The sequence below is a fragment of the Chelmon rostratus genome, chromosome 16 (assembly GCF_017976325.1).
Source record: "Chelmon rostratus isolate fCheRos1 chromosome 16, fCheRos1.pri, whole genome shotgun sequence".
Classification (NCBI taxonomy): Eukaryota; Metazoa; Chordata; class Actinopteri; order Chaetodontiformes; family Chaetodontidae; genus Chelmon; species Chelmon rostratus.
Window position 1 is genome coordinate 16,167,162 of NC_055673.1, and position 18,713 is coordinate 16,185,874.

Below are 18,713 nucleotides of genomic sequence, written 5' to 3' on the forward strand. Positions count from 1 at the left end.
AAAGGGAAGAAACACGAGCTGCAGAGCTTTTTACTTTATTTTTCTTTTTTTTTCAGTCATTTCCTGTTTACATTTAAGCAGCTTCTCTTTTATATAGAAAGACAGTTTGACATCATTTACAAGTTACTCTGCTCAGAACCTGTTGTCCCCCATACAAAAAGGAAACATCGGTCTCCACGTTACATACGAAAATATAATTTAAAAGCACTTGACAAACAGACACACGTTACAATACATTCACTGTACATGGTATACTGAAACCCCTCCCTCATCTCCTGCTCCTGCACACAGCCTCCACTCCTCCTCTCCCATATGTCTAATACTGCAATTGGCCCCAGTGTTACGCTGAAACTATTGCCATGGTGACGGCGGTGTCCGTGAAGCGGGGATGGTTTTACGAGTGTTTGACAGAGCTAACGGGAGACTCTCAGTCTCCGTCTGTCTTCAGGTCTGCTCTGATCCCAGCCTCGAAAACTCTTCCCCTACGCTTAAATGCAGGAATGAAGCTTTTCTATCACACAGACCATTATCTCAGGGTTACTGTCAGGTTAGTACGTCCAAAGATGTTCTTTGTAATTGATATCAGGATTTTAGGACCACTTCTTGGTGCTTCAGAATAGATGTGGATGTCTCTCAGGCCACATTTGTGCTTATTTATCAGGTAGCACACTACTTAAAGGCATTGAAAGTACAGTACAGGCGCATGGTAATTACTAAAGTATGAAAAGGATATATAAGGGGGTTTAAATAATATGTTCATTTAACCTCCTACGTAAATTAGGGGGTTAAATAAACAAATACCAGAAGAAAATCTGGTACCTGCCTTGTAAAGACAAAGTAAAAACTGAAGCATTATCACAACGTGGATTTACAAAACAAAAAGGTGTCTTTGCCATGCTAACCCAGTGGTTTCCATGGCAACAGCAGCTTGGAGGACAGGAGGGTGTGTGCATGTCAGAAGTCACTGTACCCATCACATGAACAAAAGAGAAACAGCCCATGCTTCGAGCCTTCCACGGAATAAAAAATGTCGTGCGCGATGAGGGAAATGATGTCGCGAATCAGTGTGTCTTGGCTCGCGGGGCTGCACCGCACCGCTCTTGTTTTTCTAGAGGCAATGAATGATGAAATCCCAGTCAGAGGGACCAGTTGGCCGCGGCTACACTACATGACGCAACGCCACCGGCCAGCCGGCCAGCCATCCTGCTCCACAGGAGTCGAACCGGCGGCCTGGCGCAGAAAACACAACAGATCACTGAAACACAGAATACAGTAACACTCTATAGGCTGATGACTTGGACACTGCTGAAAAACACACACACACACACACACACACACGGCATTCACACACGTCACACACATACATACAGTGAACTGGAATGCTCTTGTCTACAACACAGACAAATGACAGGTTGTAGATGGTAATCTCTTTCAAATACAAATCCGCCGTCTTCCTTCGCACTTTGTTTCTCGTGTTACGACACAGAAAGCATGCATGAAAACATTCCGTCGATGTACATCCACTCATTCGCACATTTCGGAGGCGCGTGAAGAAGAAAACTACTGCCACGCGTTTGGCGACCTCCAGGGTGAGATCATTACAACTCCTTAGCCACCCCCCACCCCCAATCAGGCACATGGTATGGTCAATGTTTGGCAGTGGAGAGCTGTTGGCAACAATCATGGAAAAACTAAACAACAAAGATCTTGGCAACTGTATGATGCTTAACCTGCTTCCACGGCTAAGTCTCTGGAGCACAGCTCTGGCACTCTGAATGAGGAAACACTGGAGATATGAAAGACATGGATGGCTTTCTGTGGGGATGAAAACTTTAAGGTATGGGTTACCGGCCTCGGCCGTGTTCTAATACGTTCAGCGCTGAGCGCCCCCTCCTGATCAATGGCGAAACATCGCACGAGATTTGGAGCGTGTCAAACGGAAGGCGTGTTGGCTCCTAACCTCTAGGATGTGGCGAGAGAAAACCTGGCTCTCCGAACCTGAAGTCAGCCAGCTGTTAGACTTTGACCTCTCAGCTGACGAAACTGGCCATCTCAGCAAATAAGGAATGAAAGGAACACTTAATGATACAAAGAAAAAAAAAAACACTACCTAAAACACTGACAGAAATATATAAAATAAAGCTTGAAAATAAAGTGTAACTATTTATGTATATGCTCATGAATACTTTTATATATTTTTATGTACACATACATATCTATTGTTTATATATCAATATATCTATTTAAAGTATAACTTAACTCTCGCACCTAAACCCCCAGAAGTTACTGCGAAGGCACAGATCTAAGCTCAGCGAACTCTCCGCATCCAATGGAGAGGGAGTGTAACGGCCACTGAACTCAGATCAGCACACGTGTCACCTTCGTCCCACTCGAAGACAGAGTGGGAAAAGGGGCAGGGCTCGTTTGCGCTTCCTGTTTCACATCTTTTCCGTTTCCCCTCTCTTCTTTCATGTCGTTTTGTTTTTTTGTCTTTTCTTTCTGTTGTTTTTTACAGTTAGCACCTTGTGTGAGTCAAACAATAGAAAAAGAGTAACGTGATAGCATATACGAATGTGCAAATGTACAACATTAAAAAATACTACAAAGATACATTTGTTTTCAAAAATACAAGTGATATAACATGGATAAAAAAACATGACAAACAAAAAGATGAAAAAAAAAGTAAATGAAAAAACTTAAAGCATGCACTTGATCCTTTAGTGTGTGGGATGTGTATAAAAGGGTCGGGTAAGGAGCGTTGGGATAGGGCTATGTTTGGGGTAGTTCGCTGGTGTGACCACGGGCTCTAGCCTTGAATCTTGCGCAGGATCTCCGTGGAGACGGGCGGGTGGAAGTTGATGGTGTGGTGCCTCAGGCCCTGCGAGGTCTTGTAGCTCTTGCCACAGCGACACTTGAAGGGTTTCCTCACACGGATCTGCGTGCGGTGGCCATTCTTGGCATGGTACTTGATACCATTCACGTTCTGAAGAGACAGGAAGAGGGGACACATTATGGAAGGGGAGAAGGGTTGCAAGGACACTTTTTACGCACAAGCCCCATCGTTGACATGCAATACTGACCATGCATTACAACCTGTGTTCATACCAGACTGTAGCCCAGGTCTGCAAATACAGTCCCTTACACAGCACTGCTAAACAACAGCATTATAATATAAGATGTCCCAATCAATTTTTTTCACCAATTTGATGATACCAATGACACCACTCTCACATAAACTGCTGATTTTAGCTTAGCATAAAGACTGAAAACAGGGGGAAACAGCTAGCCTGGATCTGTCCAAAGGCAAGAAAATCCACCTTCCAGCACCCTTTACAAGTTATATCTGTAATTAACATATTATATCTTTCTTATATCACAGTAAGACTCCAGGAAGCAAGGCAACCAGTGGAGACTCCAGCATCATTACACCCTGCCAAGAAACAGTTCAGTGTCATTTTTTACAATATGATCTTTGTACAAATAAAAAAACGAGATCGAACATGTTAATTAGTGAACTTTAGAGGTGCCATTGGGCAGATTTTGTTACCATTGGACTGGTCTAGCATAGCCATGTTTATTTATTGAATCTTCATTAGCTTGTACCATGGCAATCTTCCTGGAGTCCACCCATTAAACTACTACTGATTGCTGATACTACTAATCATGCATAATCATTCTACAGAGACTTTTAAAGTTCAGTTATTATTAATAAGTTTTATATCATAGCTGGACAATGTCAGAACTGTATCGAGCCCTGGTCAGACACTGGGTGGAAAAGTCAGGATGGGTAACACATGTGGACAGATCAACAATAAATATGGCTTTATCCCACGTCCCTGTTTTGCTCTAAAAGGGGTAGAAGAGAGTAATGTTCTCACAGTGTCCATTAGTCAAAGAGCGGGTTCTAAAACCTGAATGAGGTTTTTGTCACAAGCTGTAATAAAATTCAACCAAAGCAAATATACCATGATATATTTATCACTGCTTCCAATCACGACATTCTGGATTTATAATGTGCTTTCTCAAACACTATGCCCAGACATGTGATACTCAGACAAAAGCTCCAGTGTGGAAAGGCTGTGTGCCTGGGACTGACTCTGGCACAGCCTTACCTTGTATCTCTTCTTGCAGCCGGGGACGGGGCAGGCGAACGGCTTCTCCTCTCCCCCGTTCATGCACATGGAGCTTAGGATGGACTCAGAGCTGATGGCGCTTTCTGTGGTCCACGACTCATCGCTGTCCGACTCCTCATAGTCTACCTCCTCCTCATCATACTCACTGCCTGGAGGCACAATGGAGACACGCAGAACAAAAAAGCTGTTAGTCGTCCCCGATGAAATATGAATGGGAACAAAACCAAAAGCACATCATGACTTGGGAATTTAACAGAAACAGAAATGATGTGACTTTTTCTTAGAAATATTTTCAAAACATAATCTATTTTAACTTTTGGAGCCACAGACTATTTTACACGCTGTCATCTCCTCACACCTCAAGTATTGCAACGGTCTCTGTTGCAATCATCTGCTGATTGTACAGAACTGAGCTGCCAGGCTCACTGGCTCCCAGCGTGTTTCAGAAATGCTCTTAAGATCTTTCTGCGGACTCTCCCTCTCTCCACGCTACATATCTGACGTCTTAGTCGCATATGAGCCAGAACGTAGCGTGAGATCCTCGGATACAGGTCTTTAATCTGTTCCTGAGGCGCGGCTGAAAACTGCAGGTGACGGAGCGTTAACAGTGGGAGCCCCGAAGCTATGGAACGAGCTGCCTGAGGAAATCAGGTCGGCAGAATCAGTGGCCTCTTTAAAACTCTTCTTAAAACGTACTTTTACCAGAGAGCTTTTCTTCAGTTTACTTGTTTTTTATTGACTGTCCTTTTGCTGGTTTTATTTGTTCCATCTGTTTATTACTCTACTTGAAACTGTTCTCATGCTCAGTTTGTTATGAAGTTGTAACTGTGTGTGAAGCATTTTGTAATGTGGGTTTAGGAAAGTGCTCCACAAATAAGATTACTATCATTACTACTAATATTATTATTATTATTAATAATAATAATTTTCTCTATATTCTGCTCTTAATGTATTCTTTAGCAGCCCATATGTCAATGAAATCACTGCACAGACAAGACAGCAGTGGTGTGCATGTGTGTCTATATGTGCGCCTGTGAGTCAAAATGCAGGGGTTGGCACTGAGAAAGAGATCATTAAGTGGGAGTGATCCCCATTGCTCAGCCTGGAAAAAGTGCTTTGCTCAGTGCAGAACATTTTCCACTCACATGCATGCACACACACACACACACACACACACACACACACACACACACACACACACACACACACACACCCACACACACACACACACAGACACAGACATCCACATACCACATTATTGAAATGTTCAGGCGCGCACGCACGCACACACAACACAAACACATACATAAAGGCCCACTGACCCCCCACCATCTCACAGGAAATGCTGCACCTCAGCATGAGGAAATGGATGGCACCCTGGCACATGTCGAAAGAGGGCGTGTGCATGTGAGTGTGAGTGAGTGTGTGTGTGTGTGTGTGTGTGTGTGTGTGTGTGTGTGTGTGTGTGTGTGTGTGTGTGTGTGTAGCTGTGCTGGTGTATAAGCCCAGACCTAACACTACGTTTGGAACCATTTGGGCTGGAATTGGACATCTGCTTCTGGGCTGTGCAACACACGGCCCCATGCAGACACACAGCATGACAGCTGCTATGTAATTAGCAGAGTGTTGACTGGTCTGCTCACTACAGGGGCCACCAAACCCAACTCACAATCAACAGACACAGACACACACAGGTACAGGTACACACGCACACGCACGCACACGCACGCACGCGCACACACACACACAAACAGCAGTAGACAGTGATTAGGGCTCTTCCATGTTTCACTCTGGAAGTCGACCTTCTTTGGGATTGAAATATTTGAGGAAATATTTGCATGTAAACGTCCAAATATCCAACCTATTACAGAATAACTTCTATGGTTAAAAGTGAATGATGTGCGTTGGCATTACGAAATAAATGGTGAGCTGGCCTGTGCTCTCTTGGCAGAAATTTTAGTTATGTTTTGATTTTGTGATAAATTGAGCTGCGGTCCTTTTATGTTACGAATATCTTCATTTGCTCCTCAGCACACTCTGTGAATTTGATGAATGGGCTCGTGATGGCGCAACGCTAATTGCAAGCTTTGTCTGGTGCCGCCAGTAGGGTTAATTTGCATTAGCCAGTTTCAACACCTCCATTCACTCGACAAGTATAAGTAATCTGCCTTTCTTCGTCTCAAGCACACATTTCAACACACACACCTGTCGTACCTGTAGGCGTGCTGCTGCGGAAGGAGGAGGAGGGGGTGATTGGGGGAGTGACGGGAGGCGTCAGGTTACCGCTGGTGTGGCGAGGAGGCGTGGCCGTGCTGTTCCTGGACACACCGCCAGTGATGGACAGGGACAGTTTGGGCGTGACCTTCTTCTTCATGGTCTCCTGCTCCCGGCGTGCTGCATCTGTCATGAACCTGATGGCACACAAGGCAAGTCCCTGAATCTAATATAATCTACCAATAAACCCTCCAGCTGACAACCACGTTGATGCCAGCTTGAGCAATTCATAAAAGGAGGCAATGCTGAAATGCCAAACTTCATTAAAAAAAAATAGAAATATTTTAATACATCCAAAAGTTTCCCATTTATCATCATTTAAACCTTAACTGATAATTGTTGGGTCTTTATTTAATTGGCCATTGTTTGTGTCACGATGACTACCCTAAGAGCACTATACTGATCAAAGGAAGTGCTGAGGAACACACACACCGTCTAATGGAGCAATAAACAAGCAGTGAGACGGGTTGCAAACACGCCAGAAAGCCACATTATTTGGACGTAATGCCAAAAACGATGTCAGTAACAATCCCTTGCCGCTCAGGAAAACTGCGCAAACCCAGTGTGATAGGAGAAAACTGAACCAGTAAGTCAGTCTTTAAGCTGTGATGGATGCTCACAACAGACTGTTTGGATACTAATGTTACAAATCGCCTCTGTTTTCCCTCCCAAATGAGTTCTGGTTTGTTTAAAAACTTGTCTGATGGGCTGACTGCAGACGTTTTATGCCCCATCTAACTTATTTTTAGAGATGTTGCTGAGTCCCCAGATCCTTGGTGAGTACAATGGTATTATTACTGACAGGAATGAGGGTCAAAACCACAAAATGAGGCCCCAGTTCAGTTGTGAATAACTGGAATTATACTTCAATAAAGCTTATCTGCTGTAATGGTCTTTATATTCTACTTCGATTTGTGTTTCCTCTCTTTCTAGTCTTATTTGTTACTATGACGGGAGCATTTAAGGTTTCATCCTGTCTAATTATAGCTTTTCCGTCCACTATGAGAGGGAAGTCTGAGGTTTGACAAGATATAACTGAGCTGCTGAAGGAACTGCCCCTTTAAATATACAGTCATCACAACACTGTACAGTGAACACGGATGACATTTACAACCTCGCCACTTGAACAGCTACCACAGAAAACAAACCTCATCCTCTCTTGCTCTCTGTGTTTCACCGTTATCGTCCTCAACATTGGGACTTGGTGTGATTTAATGGAGCATTAAGTGGGACGTGACACATCGGTTCACCGCACAAAAACACACACACGCCGCAATCCTGAAACGGTGCCTTTGGCTGTGCCGTTCGAAGCGCGCGGAGTCAGGAGTGATTGTCTCGTGTGGTTTTCGGTGCTGGTCTGTGGATGAGTCACTGCTGCGTCTATGGGAAGGCATCAGTCATTCGAGCTGTTCTCCGCAAGCCACATGTGCACACTCTCACACACACACATACAAACATGGACTTTCACTGGTGGAGCAATGCTGCCCTCTATTGGATGGACACCTTTGGTTTTGTGTGTGTGTTTGTGTACCTGTTGATGTAACTTAGGGCCAGATAAGTGGGCTGCTGTTGCTCCTGCTTCTCCAGGACCCGTGGATCTGTGTCTGACAGAGGGAGAGAGAGAGGGAGAGAGAGAGAGAGAGAGAGAGAGAGAGAGAGAGAGAGAGAGAGAGAGAGAGAGAGAGAGAGAGAGAGAGAGACATGCAGATTAATCACAGCTCTCTGTGGAGGGAAAATGTTGTGGGAATATTCGTAGCAAGTAGCTGACTCATACATCTATTCTTCCTGCCAGACTAGCTGATGGATTACTGGATGTTTCTCACACTGCGTTCTCTGTATTACTCCATAATATGCGAGAGCCTGCAGATACATTTCGGATTCTTTCATAAGTGGCGCATTATCACGCCAGCGCCAAGCCCTCAGTAATTTAATATCAATGCCTTTCCAAAAGTGACCCACGGCTGCTTAATCATTGCCGGAGGCTGAATGTGGTGAAGACGAAATTTGTCCGTGAGTGAAAGAGAGACTTGGAGGCGTGATGAATGTACACAGTGTATTACTCAAAACACACACAAACGCGCACACACACATGCTTTTTCCAGTTGACTTGCTAAGTCAGTCACACTACAGTAGGCAACTTCCACTGCCTAAGGGAAGCAGTGTTAACTTCAAAGCCCCACCTCCCACCCCCTGAAAAACAGGGGCAAGTGTGCATGAAAAACGCTGCGGGTGGGTGCATCTGTGCAGTAGCAGTGCCATCAAGTGTTCAACAGGGGAACATTCGGAGGGAGCCACACTTAAAAACTAGGCTCAGGCCATGGCGTGCATGGCTATGTCTGTGTGTGTATGTGGGCATAATTGCAGCTTTATATGTAATGGCTAGCAGATGTATTGCAATTCAGATCCAAGAACTGGATCGTCTCTGTGCAACAATTAACAACACACTGCTGGACGCTCCCTTCCAACTAATCCCCAGTGTGTGTGTGTGTTTGTGTGTTGGCCTTCTTAGCCCTTTGGTTTTTCAGGCTTTCACACCTCATAATTAAAAAAGAATGCAGACTTCCCACCGTGCAGGAGAACACCAAGGAGACCAGCAAACACGAAAACAACCTCGAAAAAATGCACACTGCTGCTGCTGCTGCTGTGTAGACCACAGTCCTCCTTTACATGTGATTATATGTAAAGACACTGAAAAGGCTAGCTGAGGAAAAAAGATAGCTGGAGCATACATCCATAAACACACACACACACACAGAGGCATCTGAGGTGGTCCACAGAGGAGGTCTTTGACAGTCTTTTATAGCTGAGCCTTAATAATCCTACCTGCTGCTCAGATGTAGAGGCCAGAGGTCTCTGCACGTGCGTGCGCGCGCGCACACACACACACACACACACACACACACACACACACACACACACATCACTGACGAGGCTGACAAGACAAGAAAAATAGTAAATGTGAATGTAACGCCGCCCTATAGATAAGGGCATTCAATGCTCCTTGAACTCTGCTGAAACAGTAAAAGAAGAAATGAATCACCTGACTGTAATGTAGCCCTGAAGACCAGAAAAACAACACATATCATGATACTATCACAACAAACTAACTCTATTTCCGCATCTTGTCAGATAACAAACACTAATGATGATTATTATTATCACTTCTGCCAAATATTGTCTGAATTGTCTGTTTTTTGACAAAATGTAAAATTTCTTCTTTTATCCAACCAAGAGTTCAAAAGCCAAAGATATAATATATGATATAAGATATATGCTCTTTGGCATGTATAGAGGCAGATTAGGGGTCCAAGGTTCTTCACTGAGAATGAATCCTCTTTTTGAGCACAAGTATCTTGTGTGTAAATTAACTATGACAAAGAAAGGAATAAAAACCTGAAAGTTGGAGCCAGCAGGCATTTGGAAATGACTAATCAATTATCAAAACAGCTGCAGATTAACTTTGTCGATCAACTTATCAACTAATTGTTTCAGCTATTCGTGCCACGTCTACAAAAGGTCAGCAAAGAGGGAAAAAATGGAGAGCCCACAGTGGCGTCTTCAAATTGCACGTGGAACACAGAAGTAACAGTGGCAGCCAGCTGAAGTCAGCGAAATGCCATTTAGGCAAATGTCTCACAGCCGGGTATTAAAGAACAAGCACCAGAAGAAAAAATGCCAGAGTTAATAACCAGGGATGTACAAGGAGCTCAGATGAGGTAAGTGTGTGCATGTGTGTGTGCATGTGTGTGTGCGGGGGGGGGGGGGGGGGGGGGGGGGGGGCAAAGGGGGGTTGGTGGCAATGGAGTAAGCCAGGTGCAGAGAGAGAGAGAGAGCTGCAGTAAATATTCACCGGCTTTATGACTTCCGCTCACCTAGCAGGACAGGAAGCTAACACGCTGCTGATCCTCCACACACACACACACACACACACACACACACACACACACACACACACACACACACACACACACACACACAGTAAGCTACATGAACATCAATTTTCACTGATTCAATTAGTGAGTTTTACATTTAACCTGCACATTTAACAGTGCACGTGCGTGTGTTCCATCCGCATGCGTGCATGTTCCCGTGCATGTGTGGTGCACGTCTGAGACGTTTCAGGGTCTCCAGAGTCTATAAATATCTCCCTAATTAGCATTGCTGTCATTAAAATCGGCAACCAATCAACAGCCGCTCCACTCACTTCAACACAGACATCCATCTCTTGCCAGTGGTACACTGCTGCCCCCTGCTGAATGCACGCTGCGTGCGTGTGTCCACACGTATGTGCGTGTGTGTATAGGTCTGTGCCTTATGTGTTGAAACCAGGCCAAGAATGCATGGCTTGTGTTGCTGACTGCTAATTAAGCCACAGAGAGCATTTTAACGTGTTTCTAGAGCAGCAGGCAACCGGATGGAGGGAGAAGAGAGGAGGGGGGGAGGAGGAGGAGGAGAAGGAGCAGGAGGGATATGGGTGGGGGAAAAGGCAAACTTCTCTGTAATTACACTTCCCAGTGCTTGGTGGGGCGCTCGGGCCCTGCGACTTCCGAAAGGCAAACTGTGTGACTGTGTGTTTGTGGGTGTGTGTGTAGCGTGAAAAGAGAGGGTTTGCAGTTTCCAGTTCAGGACGCCAGTCCACTAATTGCTCCGCTACACCCTGACAGGTCATTTGGGAAGTATGGTGAACGCACTCTCTCACATGCACAACACAACAACCCTTCCCCTGTCACACCTCTCAAAGTGGGATGGGAAGCACTCGGGCAACTAGGGCTGGACTACAAGGTTTACTTTCCGCTCATGGTCTTAATAAAGGGGGTTTATGATATTGACAACATGGCAAACGCATGAAAATTCATATACAAAGCAGAGCTGAAACAATTAGTCAGTGGACGTAGTACATCAATAGTACATAAAGGTAAATAAATAATATTTTGATCACCTCTTCATAATTTAAGTAATTTTACGAGCAAAGATGCTGAAGATTCAATAGCTTCAGCTCCTCACTTATAACGATTTGTTGCATCTCTCTGTTATAAATCACTGGGACTGTTGGTCAGACAAAACAAGATATGTGAACTTTAAGAAATTGTGATGGCCGCTGACAGTATTTTCTGATTATGTAGACCAAACAAATAATGGTTAATTGCAGACCTACATATAAAAGAATCAAATGTTCAATGCAATGACCTATGCTCCACTGTTATGTACTGCATGAGACCAAACTCTCCTTATGTGAAAGGCAAAAACTTGGAGTTGGCTTGGTCTCATTAATTTTGACAAAAGAGCAAAAGGTTCAAATGATATCTCACAAGTATTTGCATTACCGATTTCTGGCTAACTGATTAATCTTTTTGTCTATGAAATGTCAGAGTTAAAGGGGACAACTTTGAGCACCTTGATTTCTCTGACCAGCCGTCCAAATATCAAAGACTTTAAGATTTTAACGTAAGATGAAGAAAAGCAGTAAATCTATCAAACTGGCGCTGATTCAGTTTGTGTCTATGAACCTCATCCTTAACTGACCAATCATTTCAGCTTTGAGGATCATTATCTCCACAAAATGATTGCGCCTGAAAGTCAATAAACAAAAATATTCAGTAATTGCTCAGCCCTGCTGGCACAATCAAACAAGCAAGTGCAAATACGAGTATAAATTCTGGTAATTCACCCAACACCTCCAAAGCCATGCAATTATATCTTCATTCAAAAAGCTAAGAACAGCAGTGACGGGGCTTTCCGTCCTGTTAATGACAGACAGGTAAAAACTGCTTCACCATACTGTGTTTGCATTCCCGTTTGTTTGAGCCACAGCAGATAAAGGAGCCAAACTAGGCCTGTGGGCTGAATGATAACATCTCTAAAAGTTACTTTCAGTTAATTATCAGCACGCTTCAGCAGAGCCCACATTATTACAACACCTGACTCCTCGTGTCAAGTCAAACCGAGCATTATATATTATACATAATTCTGCCCAAACAAAGCTGAGATGTTTGGGATTCCCCGGCGTTCACACCTACATTATTCCTTCCTTAACCTTCTCTTTCAAATCTTTTCCCTGGTTTTAATCTCTACCAGCCTCCCCCCTCGCTCCCAGCTCCTCTACGGTGAGGTAAGAGGCAAGTATGTGCTTGTGCAGGTGAGAAGACTGCACAGCGCTCCGTGCACACAGGCAGGCAAGCCTGACATCATTACATTCCTCAGACCTTACCAAGAGTCGCCGCACAAAGCCTTCGTCAACAACCAAACATCACACTAAACACAGTCCACCGGACACATTCTTCTTGCGTTCAGCTGTAATCTAAACAGTACAGGTATGTTATTGGAAGGCTGCTATCCTTTCTTCTGGGATGAAGTCAGCACTGAACACCCACATATTATCTGATTTTCTCACAGCAAAGATCCCAACAGGCTCATCTGGTCCGTTTGCTGCCAGCTATTGTGTGCTTCAAATTAGATACAAGATGCACAGGGGGCCAACCGGGGTCAGAACACAACATGGACATTTTTTTTGGCTATGCAGCACATAGGGTGTCCGACCACAAGAGGGCAGCACAATCTACAGTAATGACCATATGTCTGGAACACAGGCCTGAACTGATTTCTGCACCCTGACCTGAGACCCACTGACTCACTTTTCACTGCTATTTATGTCTGACAGCACAAGCCTGTTGTCACCTCTGCATTATCTGATTTATTGTGAGCGCCTGCTTTTTCATAATCTGTTTGCACACCACAGGACAGAGTGCAATCACGACAATCTGTTATCTACAGAGCCACAAACAGCTTATCTGATGTGTCGCTTGAAGGAGCTCGGAGGATCAAGGAGGAGGTTAACTTATCTCTCCATTGATAGTTGATCACACACTCCTGCTCCATTTCAAAGCTACAAGGGGGAGTCAAAGCTAAACGCCAGTGCCCATCCTCTCCTTCTCTCCCGCACTCTCACCTCAATTCCCTCCATCTGTCACACTTATCCCCGTGGTAACCGATCTGAGAGCAGTATTGATTAGACTATGTGTGATCTTGACGCTGCAGATGACCAGCGGAAGCGAGCAGAGGGGCAACTCATTAATCGAAGTGATCTGCCCAGTAAAGCACCATTCTGCTCGGCTGACGGTTGGGGTCAAAGGTCAAAGAGCCAGATGGGGCATATATTAGTATCTGTGGGGTTTTGGCTGTGCAGCCAAAAAGACTAAATCCATTCAAGCATTCCTGTTGGTTTATATCTTTTAATTTGTTTACAGGTTGGTTTGGGGACACATGGTGGTCTATGTCCCCCCTCCCCTTTTGGTTAATTTTCAAATGGGGCACATGATAGGAAGAAGAGTGGTCCCCAACACCACCTCACACACCACTCCACTTTTGCCCTCACCCGCAAACACACTCGCGCACAACTTCACCCCGTGCCTGACACCTCAGCGCATCAGTCCTGCTCCACATGTGCTGTGACGTGACGTGTGGGGCGTCCTCACCACAGCTGGCTGCTCGGGAGCACCCTTTGTTATTGAGACAGCAGGTGTGCAATAACTCAGCCAATATACTGCCCCCAACCCCTTTAGAGACAACCGGTTGCCATGGAGACTGGCTCAATGAAGCATCCATTCTGCTCCCTCACCCCACCGCCTCACCCGCTTCAAACAGCCTCCCGAGGATGGATACACGCCACAAATAACGATTAGCCCACATCAACTTTGTTACAGATTACAGAGTGTTGAGATTCCTGGATCGTTTAATTTGCTGCGGTGGGTTACAGGTTCATCTACCAGTGTGTTATTTAGTGTTTAAGCAGAAGCAAAAAGTGTTAAATATTTAACAAGCATTACATTGCAGGGTACTAATTAGACTACATCTGGATGTTTTTTCCCCTGTTAAATCAGGGCAACAGCAAAGCAGCACTCTTGCATCAAAAACTAGGCAACACTAATTTACTTTTACTTTTTTATTTTACTGCCCCTGTGTGTAAGCATTTCTGCAGGCAGTCATTAGTTGACAGTGCAATTAAAGCACAATACCTATTCTGTTGTTCTCCAGGGCACACATTTGACACATGCATTGATAGGCAAGTTGATAAATGCATGAATTACAGACAACATATTTTTGGTAAAGCACTATTATGTCTTAGTTACTTGAACAAGTTAAAAAACTTATTTTCCTACTATGCTATTTGTCTGTCTAATGTCAGATGGTGGGTGAGGTGATGGCGAGTCTCCATATGACAGCTGACGATAATCAGAGTGTTTACTGTCCGATGGAAATCCAATAAGCGGTGCAACAAGTTGAAACGTGTGCACGTAGAAAAAACTAAAATCATCCCACTGAACGTCTGCCCCCACTCGATTCAACTGATACGGCGTCAATTGGTAATTAAGTGACGCCGACATTATCTGAAAGCGTTAGGAAAGGTGATGTCTAGATGCGCCGAGGTGGCAAAAGCGACAGGCTTTTCACACAAACGGTGTGACAGGAGCCCCGGCTGCTCCGCATCAGGCCTGGAAACGTAAACACAGGCTCCTCTGCGATGTTAGCCGTGAAACCGCTGCCTGGTCGGAAAGCTAGTTACACCTATGAGACCTACGCGGCCCTCTCAGTCGAGTTACCGCTGCAAAAAGGTAACTGTAGCAGCAAATGCAAAACAAAACAAGCCGGCCGCTTATTTCACAGAGAAGCAGTGCTTTATTTTTTAAGAATTCAAAGTCGTGCTGCCGAATAAGTCGCACTCCGACGAGCCTCGACGGAGAACGAGCAGCGGGAATAGCGGAATGCGAAGCCGAGCCTATATGCGTTCAGCTAACTAGCTAGGACGCTAGCTAACACCAGCTAGCTGCCTAGCTCCGTCTCCCCCTCTGGCCCGACTCACCGATGTGATTGTCCTCGATGTGGACGATGAGCTCGGCGAGAGACTCGAACTGGAGACCGCAGCCCCCGAACCTGCAGGAATTAGAAAAGAAAGAAGCGGCGGCGATGCCCGTCATGTTTTCGGCGCTGGTGCATTCACCGGGTGGAAAGGGGGGTCCGGGAGCCGGGGCGGTGAACGAGGAGAGTCTTCGGGGTCGGGGTGGGAGCGCCGCAGAGCGCGGAGCGGCGGAGCAGACACCGGGCGGCCAGACAGGACAGCGGCGGACGCAGCTGGGAGGCAGGCGGGACGGTGGGGGTGGGGAAGGGGGTAGGGCTGGCTGGCTGGTGGCAGCTACGTCACGACCTGCCTACCTGTTGGGATGTTGGGATGTGTCACTCTGTCTGTGACATTATTGATGACATCAGACACACTTTGGTAAATCAGAGTTAGATCTCAGCTCATTTGCATGCTTTATTTACAAATCACAGGAACTACCACTTCGGCCTGTGTAAAACAGAGTGAAAAAAGTGTGTAAACCCACACTGTGAACATAATCTGATTTATCTTTTTTTAAGTAGAATCATCTTGTTTATATTGATCAAGCAAAATGTTTTGGTTGTATCTCTCTAGATTGATTGTAAATGACCCCCTTATGGAAGAAATAGCTATCAGTGAATTCAGACATGTGTAATGTTTTATTTGATGGAAATAGTATAAATACTGATTACCTATAACAGGTAATACACTGTATATTTGGATTACAGTGTACACTGCAACAGCCTTTAATAGCATCAGAGCTTTCCAATTAGGCCTGCAAATATATAAAGACTTAAATCTTTGTGCCATTAGGATTTTAGAGCTTGCCAGTGAACAGGCCTGAATAGTCATCCAGGTACTGTGTGGATAGACGTATGGAGAGTGGCAGCATCACCGTCCCGAATAAAGGCTGGTTATGAGCTGGATATGTTGATGATCTACATTCCTGTCTTTGTAATCATCATGGTAAATACTTTATGGATTACAGTTTTTCCAAACATTTATTTTGTAGTGCTATTGTAGATGTCTTTCGTACCTTACACAATCACTTTGAAATGTGCAATATAAATACTTTGCCTTGGCTTTATTTGTTTATTGTTTTTGTCTAATTGAATTGATTCACTGGCAAAGTCACCCAGATAATTAGAAATAAAGGGGTGTTATAGTACAACTGCACATGTAGGCTTACCTATGTATCAATTTTTAAGTTATAGCAGTTACATAACCCATTGACAACAGCATCTATTACATCCATAAAGTTAACGGATTAATGTTACCCTTTAATGGCTCAGTGGTGAGGAGAGGACTCTGTAGTGTGTGTGTGTGTGTGTGTGTGTGTGTGTGTGTGTGTGTGTGTGTGTGTGTGTGTGTCTGCGTGGCTCCCAGAGAGGGGAGAATGTCCTTAAATCACTGGGGTTGGCTAACCAGGGCCGGCTGGCCTGTGTTGGGCCTGTTAATCGAGCGTTAAAATGGCCTGTCATAAACCACTGGCCAGTGGCTTCAGCAAACAGCCTGAAGACCTGAGAACACACTCGTCCTTTTTCTGACTGCCCTCTAACTACCCAACCATATGCAACACATACAAAAACACAAATATAAAATAAAAACTCAAATTCACCTCCTCAAGTAAGTAACTGTTACAAACACATACACTCACACAAACAACATGACATCACAGTCACCACAGTCTCACACATGTACAGTACAGAAATTCAGTGACTTCATCGGCCTAACACAGATGTTCTCTCTTACACACAAACATGTAGACACACACTCAATACAAACACACTCATTACGCACACATGGTGTATCAGAACTGTGGCAGTGACGCAGCTCCCAACACCATTGCGTAAATGAGAAGTGGTAGCATGTGTTGTGGAGTGCAGGAGAGAAAGGGAGAGACAGGGAGAGAGTTTATGGTGCATGACATCATCTGATCTGAGATCTGTGGGTGGCGCACAATGTAACAGCTTGGGATAGATTTCAAACTAGCTCAGATTTTCTGATTATCAGCTCCTTTCTGCTGAAGACAAGCAGTCCAACTAGTGTGACACATTTGTGCAGTGTGAACCACAATAAATCATAACACACCTACACAAATACACACATCAGCGGCCCGCTCTTGAGTGGATCTGCATGTGAGGGCAGGGTTGGATGTAAATTTAACCCCAGCCATCTCATTACATAATCAGATGACTGTATACTTGAATACTTGGATGCTGCTTAAGGTATCTGTTTCCAGTTACTTTTTAAGTCGCTCATTAGTCTCACATTACTCTGCACCTCACTGATAAAAACAGTCAGAAACCACCATGTATCAAATTGAAGCGGTTTGGCAGCAGAGCCAGATGTGTGATGTAGCTGCAGTGAGCATAATGCTACATGGGGACTGAGGTCAGTAAGTTTGTTTGACCTTTGACCTGAAGCGCCATATTTTTACAAACAAGGTGACATCAGGCTCTGAGCAGGCAGCTCGCTAAAGCTCCCAGTCTGGCTGTTAAAAGCCATGCTGAGGTGAAGATGCCAGATGGTAATGGCTGGTATAGCCACTGAGTTATGGAGGTATTTGTAATCTCAGTAGCATTGTCTGCTCCAGGGCACCAGCCAGAGACTTCCTGCCGTCTGCCGTAATGCACTTTTTAGTGTGACTGTGCACTCTTCACTGGCACACACACACACACACACACACACACACACACACACACACACACACACACACACACGTGCTGTAAAACATCCTTTATCTTTACTGAAAACAAAACTCAGTGATTCACATCCACACGGGGGAAGAGCTCAAAACACAGAGTGACTTCATCACAACTTCCTGTTTCTTCTTGTTGCCGTGGCCACCATAATTTGCATACTTTAGCCGATTGGTGGATGATGAGTCAGTAGGGTTGGGTCCCATTTTGCACTTCATCCACAACAAAACCATATCCCTCTGTTCGCCGGAAAACCTGACCAAACATGGCAGAGATATTACTCCATGGAGATGTGAATGGCCAAAGTGCCTCCTGGTAGTCTGCATGGCCAATGGAATTTCATGGCATCATGTAAACAGGTTTATCAAATTACAAAACAGTGGCCATTTGTGTACTTTTTGGAAACAATAATTGAATTTAGTGTGTAAATCTCATCTTTCTAAACTCTATCAAAACCACCTAACCATAGACCCTCGTTTAAGAGGTCTTATATTAATACAAAACAATGAATAACAACTTGTTAAACCATGAAGCTCCCTCTGTGAAAAATATGACACAAACTTGTGTCAGGATGGGGTGCGACTCATTGCCCTGATCATGACTTATGACATCATATCAAACACACAATGGCTTCAGTGTGTAGTGCTTGTGGATGTACTGATGGTAACAATAAACCCAGTTACAATGTGTTATACTTTATCAATAGCGCTCCCCTGCTAAAATTTTTGAACT

The 18,713-nt window shown here is 44.6% G+C and overlaps 1 protein-coding gene across 1 annotated transcript; it reads right to left on the reverse strand.

Annotated features, from left to right (window-relative positions):
• Positions 1 to 26: 26 nt before the first annotated feature.
• Positions 27 to 15,521, reverse strand: LOC121619634 (juxtaposed with another zinc finger protein 1-like). Its single transcript, XM_041955468.1, has 5 exons — positions 15,265 to 15,521; positions 7,939 to 8,011; positions 6,348 to 6,544; positions 4,113 to 4,282; positions 27 to 2,983 (listed from the first exon to the last, which is right to left on the reverse strand). The coding sequence occupies exons 1-5, from the start codon at positions 15,377 to 15,379 to the stop codon at positions 2,807 to 2,809; spliced, it is 732 nt and encodes a 243-aa protein (XP_041811402.1). The 5' UTR covers positions 15,380 to 15,521; the 3' UTR covers positions 27 to 2,806.
• Between the last annotated feature and the right edge of the window lie 3,192 nt (positions 15,522 to 18,713).